Below are 16,870 nucleotides of genomic sequence, written 5' to 3'. Positions count from 1 at the left end.
CCATAGGGCCTTTACACAACAATCTTCAACAGAATGTCACAAATGTAGCACTTGACTTCTGCTTTTTCCTGAAGTCCCTGTTCTGTTGCATTTATATGATACACGGTCTGCATGTAAAAGATGGAAGCCTCTTTTCACTGGGGCAGAGAATAGCACTAATAAACATGAATCTAGCAGGGTTTTTTTCCTGGCTGTCTTTAGATTAATACCATCAGTCTATTTAATTATTTTGTTGTTGTTTATTAAATAATATTTATTAAAAGTTTAAAGATTACAGAAAAAAAGTGAGAAAAAGAAAAAAGAATAAACAATACAAATCAATACATTACAATACATAAAAAGAAAACAAAAGACACAATACATCAAAACAAAAACAATTAAAAACACATCCAATATTTATCATTATCTTTCATTACCTTGTTTCCTCGACCTCCTCACACCTCCCTTTTTTGTGTTCTAGTTATTAATTATTTCAGCAAATCCTTTCCACCTTTCACTGATTTCTGTCATTTAATTATCTTAATTTATTTTAACCTTATCTTACCATCAAAACCCTAAAACTTATTTGTACTTAACTCCTTATAATGTTTCTACTAAAGCCATGTAATTTCATTCCAACATTTTCCTAACATTCATTAATTTTACAATATTTCTCTAAATAAATTTAAATTTTTTTTTCCAATCTTCTTCCACCGTCTCTTCTCCCTGGTCTCGGATTCTGGTCTCAGATTAATACCATCAGTCTATTTAATTATTTTGCATTAATATGCTGTTCACAGCTCTGGGGACCTGTGGGGACATGTATAGAAATAAAACATAACATAGCGTTGAAGTGACAGGGAGAAGCCAGCCTCCAAAACTTAAAATTATAATACATTGATGACTTACAAAACTATGAGGCCGTGCTGCAGTAGCCTTACAACTGCTCACCACTTTTTAATAAAATGGATGGCCACCTGTATCTGCTGAGCAAATATACATAGGAATGTGCTGCAATCTACCAATGCCTTTAGCGAGACATACTGAGCTTATACCTTCAGTAATTTAGGCTGCAATCCTATCTCTGCTTTTCTGGCCACAAGACCTTTTGAATTCAATAGGACCTACTTCTGAGCACACACATTCAGGCTCACACAGTTAGCTATTGATGTATACACTGTACCTTTAAAGCACAATGGAAACACATTCCTCCCCCACCACCACCACTGCCAAAATACTACTACTACTACTATATTATTATTATTATTATTATTAGGACAGCAGTTTGCTAAGAGTTGCTAGTAACTCTGTGAGGGATAAACTACAGTGCCCTAGAGGAGAAGAATGTGCTTTGAAAGTGCTCAGGTTTATGGCAGGTGAGGGTGGCTTGTCCAAAATTGTCTTGTGCACCCAATGGGGAATCTGGTGGGCCAAGATTGGCAAGTGGGCAACAGGTTCCCCACTCCTAGTATTGTGTGTTTGTAGCTACCTGCATTGTGTTGAACCAAAGATGAACTGTTCCGGAAGCTCTGCAGATGCCATCTTGGTAGTCAAGATAACCCCACAATTAATTGGTAGTTGTTGTAGCAATGAGCTCATATATGCTTATATTCACTTGCTTTGATATAGGCCAGGGGTCAGCAACCTTTTCCAGTCATGGGCCGGTCCACTGTCCCTCAGACTATGTGGTGGGCCAGACTATATTTGGGCGGGGAATGAATGAATTCCTATGCCCCACAGTTAACCCAGAGATGCATTTTAAATAAAAGGACACATTCTACTAATGTAAAAACACACAGATTCCCGAACCGTCCGTGGGCTGGATTGATAAGGTGATTGGGCCGCATCCAGCCCACGGGCCTTAGGTTGCCTACCCCTGATATAGGCTAATTGGCTTGCTTTGATAGTATCCTTTTCTAGGGGCTTGGGGTGCTGTGCTTTGAACCCAGAAAGGGGAACAACTATCTGTAAGATTTGGGTATTTGCCACCTATGCCCTCATCTGGTCAGGTGGCGTGATGGGAAGTCCTAGCCAAAGTGATGTAGACTGCTTTGTGGATAAAGAATGTATGAATGTCTGCTGGGGGGAGCGCAAGCCATCTCCTTGCTGTGATGTCCATCCCTCATCTGTTAGATCTGGGAGACCTGGCAGGCTGCTCTGCTGCAAGTCTACACCTTTCTTTAATAAAGCACTAGAACTGATAACTCTGATGTTTTTGACATTCCCCTTTGGTATCCCTGCACCCAACCACTCCCACGAGCTCTTTTTTCAGCCTGCAGTACAGAAAATGCACCTACATGCTGTAATGAATTGCTTAATTGCTGCTTGCCACGCTGCTGTTACAGGCACAGGAATACTGTCTCTCCACCCCACCCCACCCCAGCAATCCTATATGCTTGAATGGTGTGTAGTAAGAAAATGTGGCCATAAACATACCCATTTATTTTTAAATGGGTGTTCTTTAATGTTCTTTAAAATGTTCTTTAAAAACTTCCCTATTAAAAACAAAAGTCTATGCAGCAAACAGTCTTCCTTTCTCCTCGGCCTTTGCATTGGCTGCCATTTTGCCCTGTTGCGCACTTGAATTATTCACCAGTACTCCTGCTTCAGAGTTTAGTCATCCCTTCAGTTCAGCTGCTTGTGCATACTTCAGACAAACTGCTTGACTAAAACGAATCAAGATACAGTGGTACCTCAGGCTAAGTACTTAATTCGTTCTGGAGGTCTGTTCTTAACCTGAAACTGTTCTTAACCTGAAGCACCACTTTAGCTAATGGGGCCTCCTGCTGCCGCCACGCCGCCAGAGCACAATTTCTGTTCTCATTCTGAAGCAAAGTTCTTAACCCGAGGTACTATTTCTGGGTTAGCGGAGTCTGTAACCTGAAGCGTATGTAACCCAAGCGAGCGCAGTGATTGTTGATCTCCAGGAGAGGTGTGCAAAAATATGGCGGACATGAGTGCGCTCATATGCATTTGCCTTGTGTCTCTTTGGATAGCATTAAAGGAAACACATATCAGAGGAGAGATAGAGGGGCAGAGACCAGGCATGGGGAACCTCCAGGCTTTTTTATCTGCCCCCCCCCCCAGGTCTCTCTCCTGGTCCTGTACCACCCCAAGCCCCACCTCTCACCAGCCCTGCCTGGCTGGAAGATAAGGAGGAATGTTTGCATGTGCAGAAACTAGATTACTACAAAAGGGGAACATTCACATTTAATGCTCTGCCTGCTGATCCTGCCCACCATGGAGATGTGGCCTAAAGAGTTCCTCACCCTAGTGTGATGTCTTTCATCTTTGGCTGGTGCAGCTTGTTCTGCAAACTAAGCAAAGCTGCACCTACCAAAATTCCATCTTGTACACCAAGCATATCCAACATGGTGCCCTCCAGCTGTTGTTGAGCTCCAGCTCCCATAATCCCTGACAATCAGCCATTATGGTTGGGGTTGATGAGAGTTGTAACCCAGTCACATCCGGAGGTTTGTAATGGCTATTGCTCTGCACCAGGTGTTTGAAAGATAGATAAGCCTTCTTCTTCCTTGCATCTTCTATCCATGCTGCTCACCCTACAAAGTGGGAATAAGGCACTATATTCTAGGTTAGATCTTGGGGTTGCCAAGTTCTCCCTCCCTCCTGCTCCTGCTCCTTCAGCTTTAACAGCATAGAATATCAACAACAGGTGATGATGCTTGCTGATCTCTGCAGATGTTGCTGCTGTTAATTGCACAACGGCAGTTCCATCCAGGGTCCCCACCTCTCTGTCAGTTGGCAGCCTTGTATCCCTTACACTGTTTGGGGAATAAAGGCAGTGTCACTAAACAGTGAGAAGGCTGCCAGAAGGAAGGAGGCTTGTGAAGCAATTCCACAAGCACCAAAAGCAGCCAAGAGGAAATTGGCAGGGTTTGCTAGGCTGCAGGTGGGGCTTATTTAATCAGGTAACATGGGTCATGCTCCGTAAGCTTATAAAAGCAGCAGCTGAGGAGTGTATACATGATATTTAACACAGGATGCTACAAAGTAAGCTATGCATTTCTGTGTAAGTTGCCAATATAAATTTAAGGGTGAACAAAACATCCACAATCAGAGCAATTGCAACAAAAAAGTGACCTTTCTGGGCACAGGAGAGATAATAACATGGCTTTTTTAAGCTCACAAGGGGAAAGTCACTTTGCTGGAGCAGTTAAAAAGAAGAACAGCTGGCAGGAGAGGAAGGGCTACGCACCCTCTTCCTGCTGCTGCTGTTTCTCCATTTAAATTCCCTTTCATTTAAAAATTGCATCAGTAACAGACATTTACATGTATCATTTGTTATTATTACTAATTAGGTTATTCCAAAGGAGCCTAGGGTTGCAAGCACCAACATGCTGAAACAGTACAATTTAAAGTACAATAAAAACTTAATTAAAAGCATTGAAAACTATTAAAAACATTTAACATATGTGGTTACACTCCTAGCATAGAGAAGTTAGCTAAGCAGATGGAATCTTAACTACAACACTGTCACCAAGTGCAGAGTTTTGCTTCTCTGCAATAAGAGTGATGTTTCACCATTCATGAATCATGGCCTGGATTCAACTAACTGGTCCCGCTAGTAAAGGTAAAGGACCTCTGGATAGTTAAGTCCAGTCAAAGGTGACTATGGGGTGTGGCATTCATCTCGCTTTTCAGGCCAAGGCAGCTGGAGTTTGTACACAGACAGGTTTCCGGGTCATGTGGCCAGCATAACTAAACCACTTCTGGCGCACGGAGGACCATGACAAGTGCCAGAGCACACAGAAATGCCATTTACCTTCCGACTGGTATGCTTTCGAACTGCTAGGTTGGCAGAAGCTGGGACAGAGCAATGGGTACTCAACCCGTCGCGTAGTGGTCAAACTGCCGACCTTCTGATCAGCAAGCCCAAGAGGCTAAGTGGTTTAGAGCACAGCACTACCTGTGTCCCCAGGTCCCGCTAATAGAAGGACTTCCACTATGGCAATGGGGCTTTCCTCCTCTCATACACCCTGCTAAATTGTGTCAGGGTGATTGGCTGGGAGAACCCCACAGAACAGCATGAGTTTGGAGAGCAGAAACTCTTGTGCTAGCAGAATGTTTGTAACGGTGTGATGTTGAATTCCTCCCTCCCTATGGGATTTATTCACTGGTGTGGGATCTTTCCTGCTGATTCTATGATGTAGGAAAGGCTTATATATCACTGATGAGGGACATTTTGGAGCCTGAAGGCTGTATTCCATCACAGGCAACCTTCTGGAGACCTTATGCCAGTAGTGGGTGGAGCAACTAGCATGACATTTACTTTTCGACATTAACAGTTGATGTTTCTACAAGCAGCCACACACCCCACACAAGAGGCATCATCACAGCTCAGGCTGATTCCACACAGGCAAAAGCACTCAAGGAGGGTGAGCAGCAGGACCACTGCAGGGTGTAGGCTAGTGATGGCGGAGATGAACTGGGAAGAGGTGTTTCCTGGGAAGGCCATCCCCCCCCCCAAGGGCCAGATGGAGAGGCCTGGAATGCTGAATCTGGCCCTCAGGCCTGATGTTTCCTACCTCTGTTTTATACCAGTGCTTCTGCTACAGCTTTAGGCCTCGTTCTGAAAAACAGCAGATGAGACAGTAAACCTATTCTCTGGTTGTACTACTTCAGACTCCAGACTCACATGATTTATTTAAGACATAGGAATATCATGCACACATAAAATCAAAATGTCAAGGGGGAAGGGTTAGTGTTCTCTGACTCGATACTGTTTCTCTGTCCTAGGATTTTGTTTTCTGCTACGTGAATCTGAAATGGAACAAGTCAGATCTGAGAACTAAGCAAGCCTTGATATGTTGATATGTGAGGGTCAGGCTAGATGTGACTACTTTTTGAATCATGTCTTTGTGACTGGACAAATTTCTTTGCTTACAAAGAGCAGCCAGGGGGGGAGCCCTGGTCCCTACTGGGACTGTGCTGTGTGGTGGTGGGTTCTTTTCTGACCCAATTCTTTTTAAAATTGCAGCAAATAACCAATTTTAAGTAGGTGATTTTCAATGGAAAAATAACATAGGGGAGTTTTAGACACCTCTCAATGTAACTTGAGGAGGCAGCCTCACCACTAAAAAGAAGGGGGGGGGGAGAGATTTAGCCAGTAAACAAAAAATGTTTATAACACATTTAGAGCAGCAGTCCTCCATAATGTTACATTACGGTTCTTCATTTGCTTCTTCATAGTTCTACCAATTGCGAAATGAATCACTGCTGGCATGTACGTTGTTTCTCAACTTGGGGAAACAGGCTAGAAAAATAACCACAGGGGGAAGGCAGTAGGTTGTGGTAGAAAGGAGGGGCTTAGTTGAACTACAAACGAAGCTTTGACTTCTGGGCTTGGAAAATGGAAAGTCATTTAGTTTACAGTGAGTCATTTCTTGCTTTTTCATTTCCAGGCCAGCAGGCATCTGTTAATTATCTCTAACACGTTCTTTGACTGCTGCTTGAAAAATAGTTATCATGTTAATCAAATAGAATGAATTATATTTGAAGCTTTAAGATTATTTTTACAGGGCAGCAGAGTTACTGGCCTTTATTTCTTTGGCCAAGTTCACAATTAAACAGAGGAGCTATCAGATATAATACCCTTAATGATTCAATCTTCTTAATTAATTTTATATAGCAAAATAAAAACTTTCAAGACTGGCCACTGGACAATTTCTTTCTTCCTATCATCTCCTCCTGTACAGTGGTACCTCGGGTTACATACGCTTCAGGTTACATACACTTCAGGTTACAGACTCCGCTAACCCAGAAATAGTACCTCGGGTTAAGAACTTTGCTTCAGGATGAGAACAGAAATCATGCGGCGGCAGCGCAGCAGCAGCAGGAGGCCCCATTAGCTAAAGTGGTGCTTCAGGTTAAGAACGGTTTCAGGCTAAGAATGGACCTCCAGAACGAATTAAGTGTGTAACCAGAGGTACCACTGTATATAGATTATCATTCCTGATGAAGAAGAGAAGCTTGCATTTTAAAGCAACAAATTGCCTCCCCTGCTACACATACATAGCTATATTTGAAGGCTGTGCACACACCATGCATTTAAAGCACATGACTGCCCCCAAAGAAACCTCAGAACTGTAGTTTACATAGCTAAGATTCCCAGCACCCTTAACAAACTAGTTCCCAGATTCTTTTGAGGATGTCAAGTGCTTTAAATGTATGGTATGTGCATAGAGTGAGGGAGCAATTGCTGCCTTGAATAATCAACACCCTTTCTATACCCACGGGCAGGAAAACAGTAGTGTTCAGGCACTACCTTTGCAACCCAGGAAGGGGAAGACCCCACCCTGCTGCATGTGTGCAGGCTGGTTCCCCATCCCAATCTACAAAAAGCAACAATGCAATTCCTTTTTTTAAAAAATGGAAGCAAGCTGGGAATCTGCATATCATGGCTCATTTGGGTACCTAGCATTTGTAAGGAATTTTCTACTATTTGTAGAAAGAAGGTGTGGAACAGGCACTAATCTCCTCTTCGTTTTTTTGTGAAAAACTAGCCTGATCGCACTTCTCAGAGTTTCCAGACAATAAATGAGTCATAGCAATTATTGACATTTAGGAAAGCAGACCACATGTTAATGAAGCTGAAGCCTAGAGTTGAAACGCCCATTGTCCCTACAGAAGAGACTTTTGGGTTTGGTTTATAATCTTTTATGCTTATCTTCCCTATTGAAGAAGTGGTTGCTGCCCCATAGAAAACAATTCAGGTGCCGAGGAGTTTAGCTAGCTGTGACTGGGCAGAAGTGCTTCAGTTCATAAACAAAAAGGTAGTGACAAAAACAAGGGTTTTCATCTTTCCTACTTATTTCACATACAGTGGTACCTCGGGTTACATACGCTTCAGGTTACATATGATTCAGGTTACACACTCTGCTAACCCAGAAATAGTGCTTCAGGTTAAGAACTTTGCTTCAGGATAAGAACAGAAATCGGGCTCTGGTGGCGTGGCGGCAGCAGGAGGCCCCATTAGTTAAAGTGGTGCTTCAGGTTAAGAACAGTTCCAGGTTAAGAACGGACCTCCGGAATGAATTAAGTACTTAACCCGAGGTACCACTGTATTAAATAAAATTGTGGCATTAAAAAATTACTCTGCTGTTACCAAAATCACATATAAAGCCCATCATTGTTATATCATATTGTAGGTGGTGGATCTGTGGTTGAGGGATCATGGATCCTGAGCAGTAACATATTTTGCTATGTGAAGGGCTGAGGGGTGGGGTGGGGGGTGAGACTTAAATAGTGCTTGACAGCCCTGAAGTGTATTCCATTGTTGTTATCCTGCTGGGTTGGGTTGTTTTATGGAAATGCAGTGTGTTTGGGGGTTTCTGTGAAGTTACTTGTAGCAGCAGCTCAATTGAATGCTAGGTGGGATGAAAGAACTGAAGACTTCAGCAGAGTTGTCTGGATGCCAGGTCTACCTGTAAAAAAAAGACAGCAGGTCTATCCATCAAGAAGTAATTGGAAAGGTGGACCTGCAATCAAAGTGTCTCAGAGTCCACACCTACACAGGTGCCACCCCTGCTAGACTAGATGTACAAAGAGAGCGTGCGAAAGTGGTCACATGAAGGAAATGTCATCATCCGTTTCCTCACTGCAAAGTTTTTATTTATTGTAAACCTCTCCCACTGGCATTGCAATTGGCATGCCCTTCCGTTTCTGCTTCTCTTTGGTAATGAGCAGGTGTGGCCTGCAGCAGTGTGCAATTTATTGTGAGGGAACAAAGGAGGAAATGCAGCAATATAGTCTTAAGTTTAGCATGTAGTAACAAGGCTAAGAAATGTGGCATCCTGCCACAAACGTCATTTTGCTAGCATAGAAGCTCATGCTGAAAAGGGAAACAATTCCAATGAACAATAAATAGGTAATTAATTTTCCACATGCAAAAAAAATAAGGTGTTGCATTTCCAGACAAAATGGCTTTGATGAGGAAAAAGCTGGCAGGACCTGCAAGAGACGGTGGCATCTTTCCTTCTGATCACTGTTGTGGAATCCTACCAACTTCTACACATTTACAGAAATAAGAAAGACAGTTAAATGGGCTAGGCTGCAGTCCCTGGGAGGGATCACAAAGACCAGAGGATCCTCTGGGCCTCCAAACTGTCATTTCTTTGCAAACACATCTTGATGACCAACAAAGGGAAGGAAAACATCATCCCAGAGAACAGGGACAGGCCATTTCCTCATCCTCCAAAGGCCATCCGTTGAGAGCCAACATCCTGTTCTTCATACCAATGGGAACGTATTGCACCACTTTAATTTGAGATAACCTGCATAAATTAAGCATATATTGAATTCTAAGGAATTCATATTTCAGTAGAATAAAATACATTCTAAGAAATGAAAGCTCCAAAAATACAATTAATAATCATCCACCATCTTGCACAGCATATTACAATTGCTACAACAATTGTGGGCTACAGAAGAGCTAAACATGATGCCTTCTTGTCAGTGTTACTTCTTCTATTCCCATTCCAACCTCCACACTAAAGGTTGGTTGTAAACTGACTGGTTGAACCTTGGGGGGCCCCAACACAATAAAGTAGTACATGAGGATGATGATGATATATTATTATTTCTACCCCGCCTATCTGGCTGGGTTTCCCCAGCCACATTTCTTGCCATTGGTCAGTTACAGACATCCTGCACAAACTGGGATTAAGGAGCAGAACTTTCTGGCCAGAGGACATTCCTTCCAAGGCAGGTCTCAGCCCTGGGAGCTCCAGTAATTGATTTCTTTCTTTCTTTCTTTCTTTTTAAAGAACCACAACAGGGGTTGTAAGGAAGAAGTTCGTTGTCAGAGCCGGATCTTGGGACTTTTAGGTTGCAGTCCTACACAGCAGGTATGGATAACCTGTGTTCTTGAACTCTGGCTCTCATCAGCCCCAGACAGCTCCCCCAATGCTCAGGGATGATGGGCAAGGATGAAGTGCAACATCTGGAGGGCGACGGGTTGCCCCACCTCCCGCTGTACACGATTGCACGAGAGTAAATCTCACCGAACACAGTGGGGCTTCCTTCCCGGGAAGCAGGCACAGAATAGCGCTGTTGATCCCAGAGGTGTGCACCTCCAAGTTGGGGGGCGCTGGGGGGGGGGACGACGGAGAAGCTCTGCACATGCCCTGTGGCTTCTTCATCCATGCCCTGAAGCAGAAGCAGGAGGGAGGTGCCGGCAAAAGGACGGCCGCCGCCACCACCGCCGGGGAACTCCCATTTGGCTCAGGCGTTCGCAGGGACAACTGGAGCAAAAGCAGCCGGAGGAGGAGGGGGCGGGAGGAGGCGTGGCCGTGGCTCTTCGCTTTCGGGCAACGCGAGCCGCTCAGTTGTGAGGCGCGGAGTCGTCCCGGTGGGTCTGTGGCCGCTGCTCGCGGGCTGACTGAGGGGAGGAGGAGGATGGCCTGCGCCCAGAGCCCTTTCCTGACCTCCTGTGCCTTCCTGGCGCTCTTTCTCCTGGTGCCTGGCGGTGAGTGATGCGCTACGAAGTTGAGGGGGACTTCTCTGAGACCCTGGAGGCAGAGAAGGGGGGCGAGGGCTGCCTGCCTGCCTGCCTGCCTGCCTGCCTGCCTGGCGTCAACAATGGTGGGAAGGGAAGAGGGACGAGGAGCGGGTTGCTGGCGGGTTGCCCCGGGAGAAGTTCCTCCGAGAGGGAGCCGAGGCGTCAGCAGCGGGGAGGCGCAGAAGTGGCCGGCTCTGCGTTCCAGCGATCAAGAAGCAGCTGGTGGCGGCTCGGCGGTGTGATCTGCGCATCCGCTATGGATGGCAAGCGGGGGGGGGGGGGGCTAAGTAAGGCGCCCTTCACGGACATCGGGCAACTTCTAAGAAAGGGGATGCATTGAGCAGACATCCAGGGCTGTTGAGGCGAGGAAGAAGCTGGCGCTCCCTCTGTCACACAGAGACCTGTTTTCTTTCTCATGTTTGATTAAGGGGCGTTCCAATTGGTTCGTGCTTCGCGTGGGGGGAGCGGTTAACACCCGATTGTCTACTACGACTAGGTCGTCTGCGTTTCAGAATTACGTGTCTGCACCTCAAGATCTTTATAAATAAGACTTCTTGTCATAAATAAAAGACAGCGAAGGTTTGAACATTAGCAGTAGTTTCAGACAATTATTATTATTATTATTATTATTATTATTATTATTTATTACAAAAACCGCCCATTCCACTCTGGCTTAGAGTTATTTGGGGGATAAGCTAAGCGTTGGAAGTAAAATAATCTATGCTCCCTGCAGTTATCTGTCCCAAGCCTATAAAATGGGGAGGGCAAGACACAAATGCTGGAGGTAGGAGGCTTTTGTGTTCCAGTACTGAGACCCAAGTAATCTGCTGTATGTCACTTTATGACAGGGTTGCCCTTGCTAGGAGAGGTGCAGTAGATTTTGAAGCAGGCAACTGAAATCCTAGGAATGGAGTAGAGGGGATTTGGGCAACAATGGTGAGGCAGGCAAGGTTAGACTAGAGTGGTTCACACAAGGCCATTATAGAAGAGGAAGAAAAAGAGGAAGCACTTCTTCTTCTTCTTCTTCTTCTTCTTCTTCTTCTTCCTTTGAAGGAACTAACAGTTGAGGAAGAAGTTACTTGACCAAGAGGTGTTTCACACAAAATTATTAATACCGTTGCTTAAAGTTACACTCTAAATTTAGGCAGTGTGAAGAAGATGAGCAACAGGTACCGACGTACACAGTGACTTCCAGTAAAAGGGAGATGAATGTATTTGGCTAGATTCAGCCATGTTGGTGTGACACAGTCGAAATAAATTTAAAAATTTAAAAAATTGTCCAGTAGCATCTTAGAGACCAACTAAGTTTGCTCTGGACATTTTAAAAATTTGTTTATGTATATGGCTAGAGGCACTTAAAAGCTAAAGCAGAAATATATAAGTTGTGGTCCTAAGCTAAACACAGCTCATCAGGAGCTCAGTAAACTTCCTGCTTTTTTGTATAACAACTACTACACAAAGAAAGCACACATAGTACAACCCAAAGTATAATTAGTATAAGTCAAAGCATGCTGTGCCTTGTTAGCCCCCAAAGGCCTTCCTGAGGGGCTGGGCTTTGCATTTCTGGTGTCACCATCTTTCTGCCTTTGCCATAAAACAGGACTGGGGAACCTTTGGCCTTCCAGATGCTTTTGGACTCCAACCCCCATCAGCCCTAGCCATCATGCTCAATGGTCAGGGATGATGGGACTTGCAGTTCAGCTACACCTCGAAGGCCAAAGGTTTTCCAGCCCTACCATACACACCCTTCCACTAAAACCACTGGACTTTTGTTGCCAGGAACTTCAAAAGCAAGGGAGTTGGTGAGCACCTGGCAAGTCTCAGGGGCATGGTTGGGGTCCTCCATTCAGCTCATCAGGGCCCCAAATAATGCAGGCCTGTGCTAAACATTTTGCTGTGCAGAGAACAGAGGGAAGGAAGAGAAAAGGGTAGTAGATGTGGCCATACAGTAGTTGAACATCCATGGGCTTTGTTGCAGTTTTGAGAATGGCATGGACACATGTTACATATGCTACTTCATATGTAAAGGACCCCTGACCATTAGGTCCAGTCGCGAACAACTCTTAAGGTTGCGGCGCTCATCTCACTTTACTGGCCAAGGGAGCCGACATACAGCTTCCGGGTCATGTGGCCAGCATGACTAAGCTGCTTCTGGCAAACCAGAGCAGCGCACGGAAACACCGTTTACCTTCCCGCTGGAGCGGTACCTATTTATCTACTTGCACTTTGATGTGCTTTCGAACTGCTAGGTTGGCAGGAGCAGGGACCAAGCAATGGGAGCTCACCCTGTCATGGGGATTTGAACCGCAGACCTTCTGATCGGCAAGTCCTAGGCTCTGTGGTTTAACCCACAGCGCCACCCACATCCCTCCACTTCATATGTATAGATGTACATATGCCAATCTAGGCTGTCTTTCAGATGTAAAGCTGCTCTGTGAGCAAAGGGTTTGTTTGTTTGTTTGTTTGTTTGTTTGTTTGTTTTAAAAGGGGGGGTGTGAAGGCACAGGAGATTAGAGGCCCCTGAAGATTAACTGAGGGTTTCATGGAAAAGATTGAAAGACGCTGCAAAGTGGGATTTTCTGCTTTGTGCTTACGTGGTGCCCATGGGAGTGGGAAGCCACCCTTTCTCGCTTTCCCAGCACATTTGATGGAGCACCTCCCACTTTTCTCATATGCTTCCCCATCCATGATTTACGTTGTTCCCAACACAGCTTTTTATAACACAGGAAATTTCCATTATAGAAGAATTGAGGCTATGAAAGGAGCAGTTGATGATCTTGTGCAGAAGTGGGGTTGAGGGAACGCAGCATAAAGGGAAGAATTTTGTTTTTGTTTAAAAGGTTGTCATGGACTTTTGCTGCAGGGGCAAATACACACTTTAAACCTGAGGCTGATGCCTAAGGGCTTAAGGAGTAGTTGCTGGTGTTTGAACAAATTAAAACCAGGGTCTGTGAACAGAGGTGATGTGTGTACTTTTGTAACCCAAGAAGATATTTAATAAAAACAATTTTAAAAAAAGAAGTGTTGAGAGTGAAGGGCACGAAAACAGTTATAGCAACAAAGGTATTTGTATTTAAAAGATTTACAGTCTGTGTTTCTGTTTTTTAAAAAGTGCTTAAGGCAGCTTAGGATAAAAGTTAAGCAATAACTCACCACAGAAAAATAATCATTGGAAAGCTATCAAACGGAGAGAAAATAAGAGCTATATATAAGGAAACGTGTTTGATTTGTGGGAGTATTAGAACATGGAGTAACTTTCCTGTGGAAGCGGAGAGAGAGGCTGAAAACTTTCACAATTCTCAGATAATATTATGCTACTAAATAACAAAAGCAAAAAATATTTGTCAGTAGATGTAGCAGGATGGACTAAGGCTATAATTCTGTATTCATTTACCTGGAGGCAAGTCTCATTGCACAGTGTATTCAAGTGCACTGTAAATAATGCAAAAGTCAAAATAAAGTACATTCTCTTCCCTTAAAGGTTGGGCCAAGGAATCCAAGTATTAACACAGTACAATATTTTCTAGAAGGGACATACATTTCTTTAGCTTTTTTTGCACACTGCTGCCACTAAATAAATATACATTTAATGCTGCTGTCTCCTGCTCTATACTTCTTGAACTAGTGCATTGTTTGTAGCTGACAGAACATTTTGCAAATGATATCTGAAGGAAACAAGTGTTCTTTTTAACAAATTAAGTTGTTACCACTGAAAAGGGGAGGGAAAACCCAACATTCCACACAATGAAGTACTCAAGTATGTTTCTCTAGTCTCATTGGCCATTAGAGAAAAAACTGGTGGTTTGTCACTCAAAATTAAAGGCTTATTTATTCATATTAAATTTGTAATACCATAACTTACCATGGTGTGTGCATACAGTGGAAGTCCTCTGTGTAGCAGTCATGTATAACCCAGTGTGTATATTAGCCCAGTTATTCATCAACCTAGATTCTGTCTGCAAATGGTAAATTCTGGGCTGTAGTCAACCAAGTCCTCACAGAAGGCCCAATGAAGTGAATGAACCTAAGTTATGTAGCAACTTCATTACACCAGGATTTCCCACAAATTGACTTGGTGGAGGGTCTTGAGAACCACTGGAACAAGGTGGGGTGTGGGGTAGGACAGGGCAGTTTGTTTCATCTGTTTGTGCTGATGAAGCAATATGCTTAGTGTTACATTGAATTTCCCCCACTGTTTATTTGTGCTACCTTTGCTTGCACTCCCTGCACCCCCCCCCCAATAAAAAGGGCTTGCAGTTTTTTTTATCTGTTTCAGGAGTGAAAAATTGTATCATGCCAATTCCAAGGTTGCAAGACTGTTTGTCTTTATATGACTGTGCTTTATACTGCATAACCTTGACTGTAAAACTTGCAAAGTTTGTAGCCTTTCAGATGTCACTAATCTTTGACCTTGGCTGCATACTGGAATCATTTTTACATTTTTTCCCCTGAGACCATCCTTGAAGCCATTTAATGCCGCAGGCCTCTGAGCCTATATCTGCGACAACGCTATCTAAATCTTAATATATAATTTTCCTTTTGTGGGACGACTTCCGCATTTCAAGCCTTAGTTTGTGAGGCTGCGAAAAGTGATTCCAGAGGGAACACTCACAGCTCAGGGGCGTATAGCACAGGTTCAATGTACGGTTCGATCCCCGACATTTCCATGCAGAGCTCTGAACAGCCTGTAACCTAGAGAGTGGCTGCCATTCAGTATAGAAGGGAGTGAAAGGTCTCTGTTTCCTTCCAATACACCTACGCTCCTAGTGATTAAAACTGCATGAGCGATATGAGATCATTACACTGTGAAAAGATTCCTTCAGTTGATAAAGGAGTGTTCATCAACACCCATGTAACTATCCCGAGCAGCCTATTTGATCTTTTATATGGTGTAAGTTACCAGATACTTTATAACTGGAAATGGTACTGTGATGGACTTCTATGGCATTTTAGCAACTAAGTTGGAGTCGTAATCTTGGGCAGAAATGTGGTTTGGAGCATGATGAGGCTGTTCAGTTGTGCACTGTGGTGGATCATGTCCAAACACAGGCCACTAACCAGGGCATGCCCTGAGGGGAGCAGGGCACAAATGGAGCCTGCTGTGGCTTACCTCACACCCACAGCTTCTCTCCGCTATGGAGGAGCTGCATGTGGCACATCCCCACCCAGGAGAGGGGCAACAGCTCTCTGCCACTGACTCCCCCGGGTCAGACGTGACCCAGAAGTAGAGCTCCATTGAAGGAAGCTGCCTCCTCAGCTCCAGAGCCAGGGTCTGATGGGAACCTGTTGTGGGGGCTCCTGGTCACTCCTCCTCCAGAAAATATGCCCGGGGCTACGTGCTCCTATGCTACACCACTGGTTGTGCAGAGTGATCTCTGACCCATGAAAGTTTTACTGTAGCCAGTACATAATGCAGCAGTGCTGGTCTCTTTACCATGATTAACATCAGTACAGAAATAACATTCGCTACCCCAATATTAATATTGATCAAGGAAGGGGAATAACCACAGGAGAGGATAACATGTAAGCCTGTAGCTCATTTCTGATCTCCTAACTATGGCTAGAGGACGAATAGTGTAAGGCCTTCTATTGTGGTGCTGGTGGAGAAGTATTTTCTGTGCTCCTGCGTTGAATGGTTGGTTGGAGATTTGTGTATTTATTTATTTATTATATTTCTGTACCGCTTAATACAATAGCACCTCCAAGTGGCTTACATAAAACCGACAAAAACGCTACTTCCTGAAAACCAAACAAATCCAAGCTAAAAATAGAGCACAACCATATGTCACAGATAAAACTGTACAAAGAAATAATTAAGAGTAAGAGCCCATGAAAGCTTGGGTAAACATGTGCATCTTAAAGAGGCATTTAAAAGCCATTACTGTCTCTGCTTCACAGGTCGCCCAAGGTGGGTGCTACCATGGAGACAGTGACAATCTGCTGTTTGCGGAATGGCCAGCAGGGTCTCCGTGGGAAATCTTAAAAGTTCAGCTGGATCTGTACTGTAGGAGGCAGTCGAGAGCTTTAAATGGCAGAGGCAAAACCTTGAAGTTGGCTTGCTAGTTAATAATCAGCAAGTGCAGATTTTGAACACCCAGTGTAATATGTGTAAAGCTGATTGTTCCACTAAGCACCCTAGCAGATGCATTTTGCACCAGCTGCAGCTTCTGAATCACTGTATTCCTGCATGAAGTGCACTACAGTAGCTTAATCACGAGGATAGCAATGTGTGTGGGCCAATGCAGCAAGACCATCCCTGTCCAAGAATGGTTGTGCCATAGTCGGTATGCCAACATTTGCAAAGTTGGTAATAGGTGCTCAAAGCCGCTGAGGTCACCTGGACCTCTTGTGACAGTGGTGGATCTAGCAAGA

At 44.2% G+C, this 16,870-nt stretch overlaps 1 protein-coding gene and 1 long non-coding RNA gene across 2 annotated transcripts in view; both read left to right on the top strand.

The window, feature by feature from the left end:
* The first annotated feature begins 3,064 nt into the window (after positions 1-3,064).
* LOC310672302 lies at positions 3,065-7,678 on the top strand. Its single transcript, XR_014508508.1, has 2 exons — positions 3,065-6,697; positions 6,942-7,678. It is a non-coding gene; the product is annotated as an uncharacterized lncRNA (long non-coding RNA).
* A 2,528-nt stretch (positions 7,679-10,206) lies between these two features.
* SHISA5 (shisa family member 5) overlaps positions 10,207-16,870 on the top strand; it is a 38,893-nt gene continuing 32,229 nt past the window's right edge. The window contains exon 1 of the mRNA XM_083429252.1: positions 10,207-10,465. Within this exon, the coding sequence (XP_083285378.1) occupies positions 10,396-10,465 (70 nt within the window). The 5' untranslated portion in view covers positions 10,207-10,395. The remainder of the gene's footprint in view (positions 10,466-16,870) is intronic.

The sequence above is a fragment of the Podarcis tiliguerta genome, assembly GCF_965153285.1.
Source record: "Podarcis tiliguerta genome assembly, chromosome: 2".
Taxonomy (NCBI): domain Eukaryota; kingdom Metazoa; phylum Chordata; class Lepidosauria; order Squamata; family Lacertidae; genus Podarcis; species Podarcis tiliguerta.
Note: the sequence above shows the minus strand (reverse complement) of the source record. Positions and strands in the feature narration are given on the sequence as shown.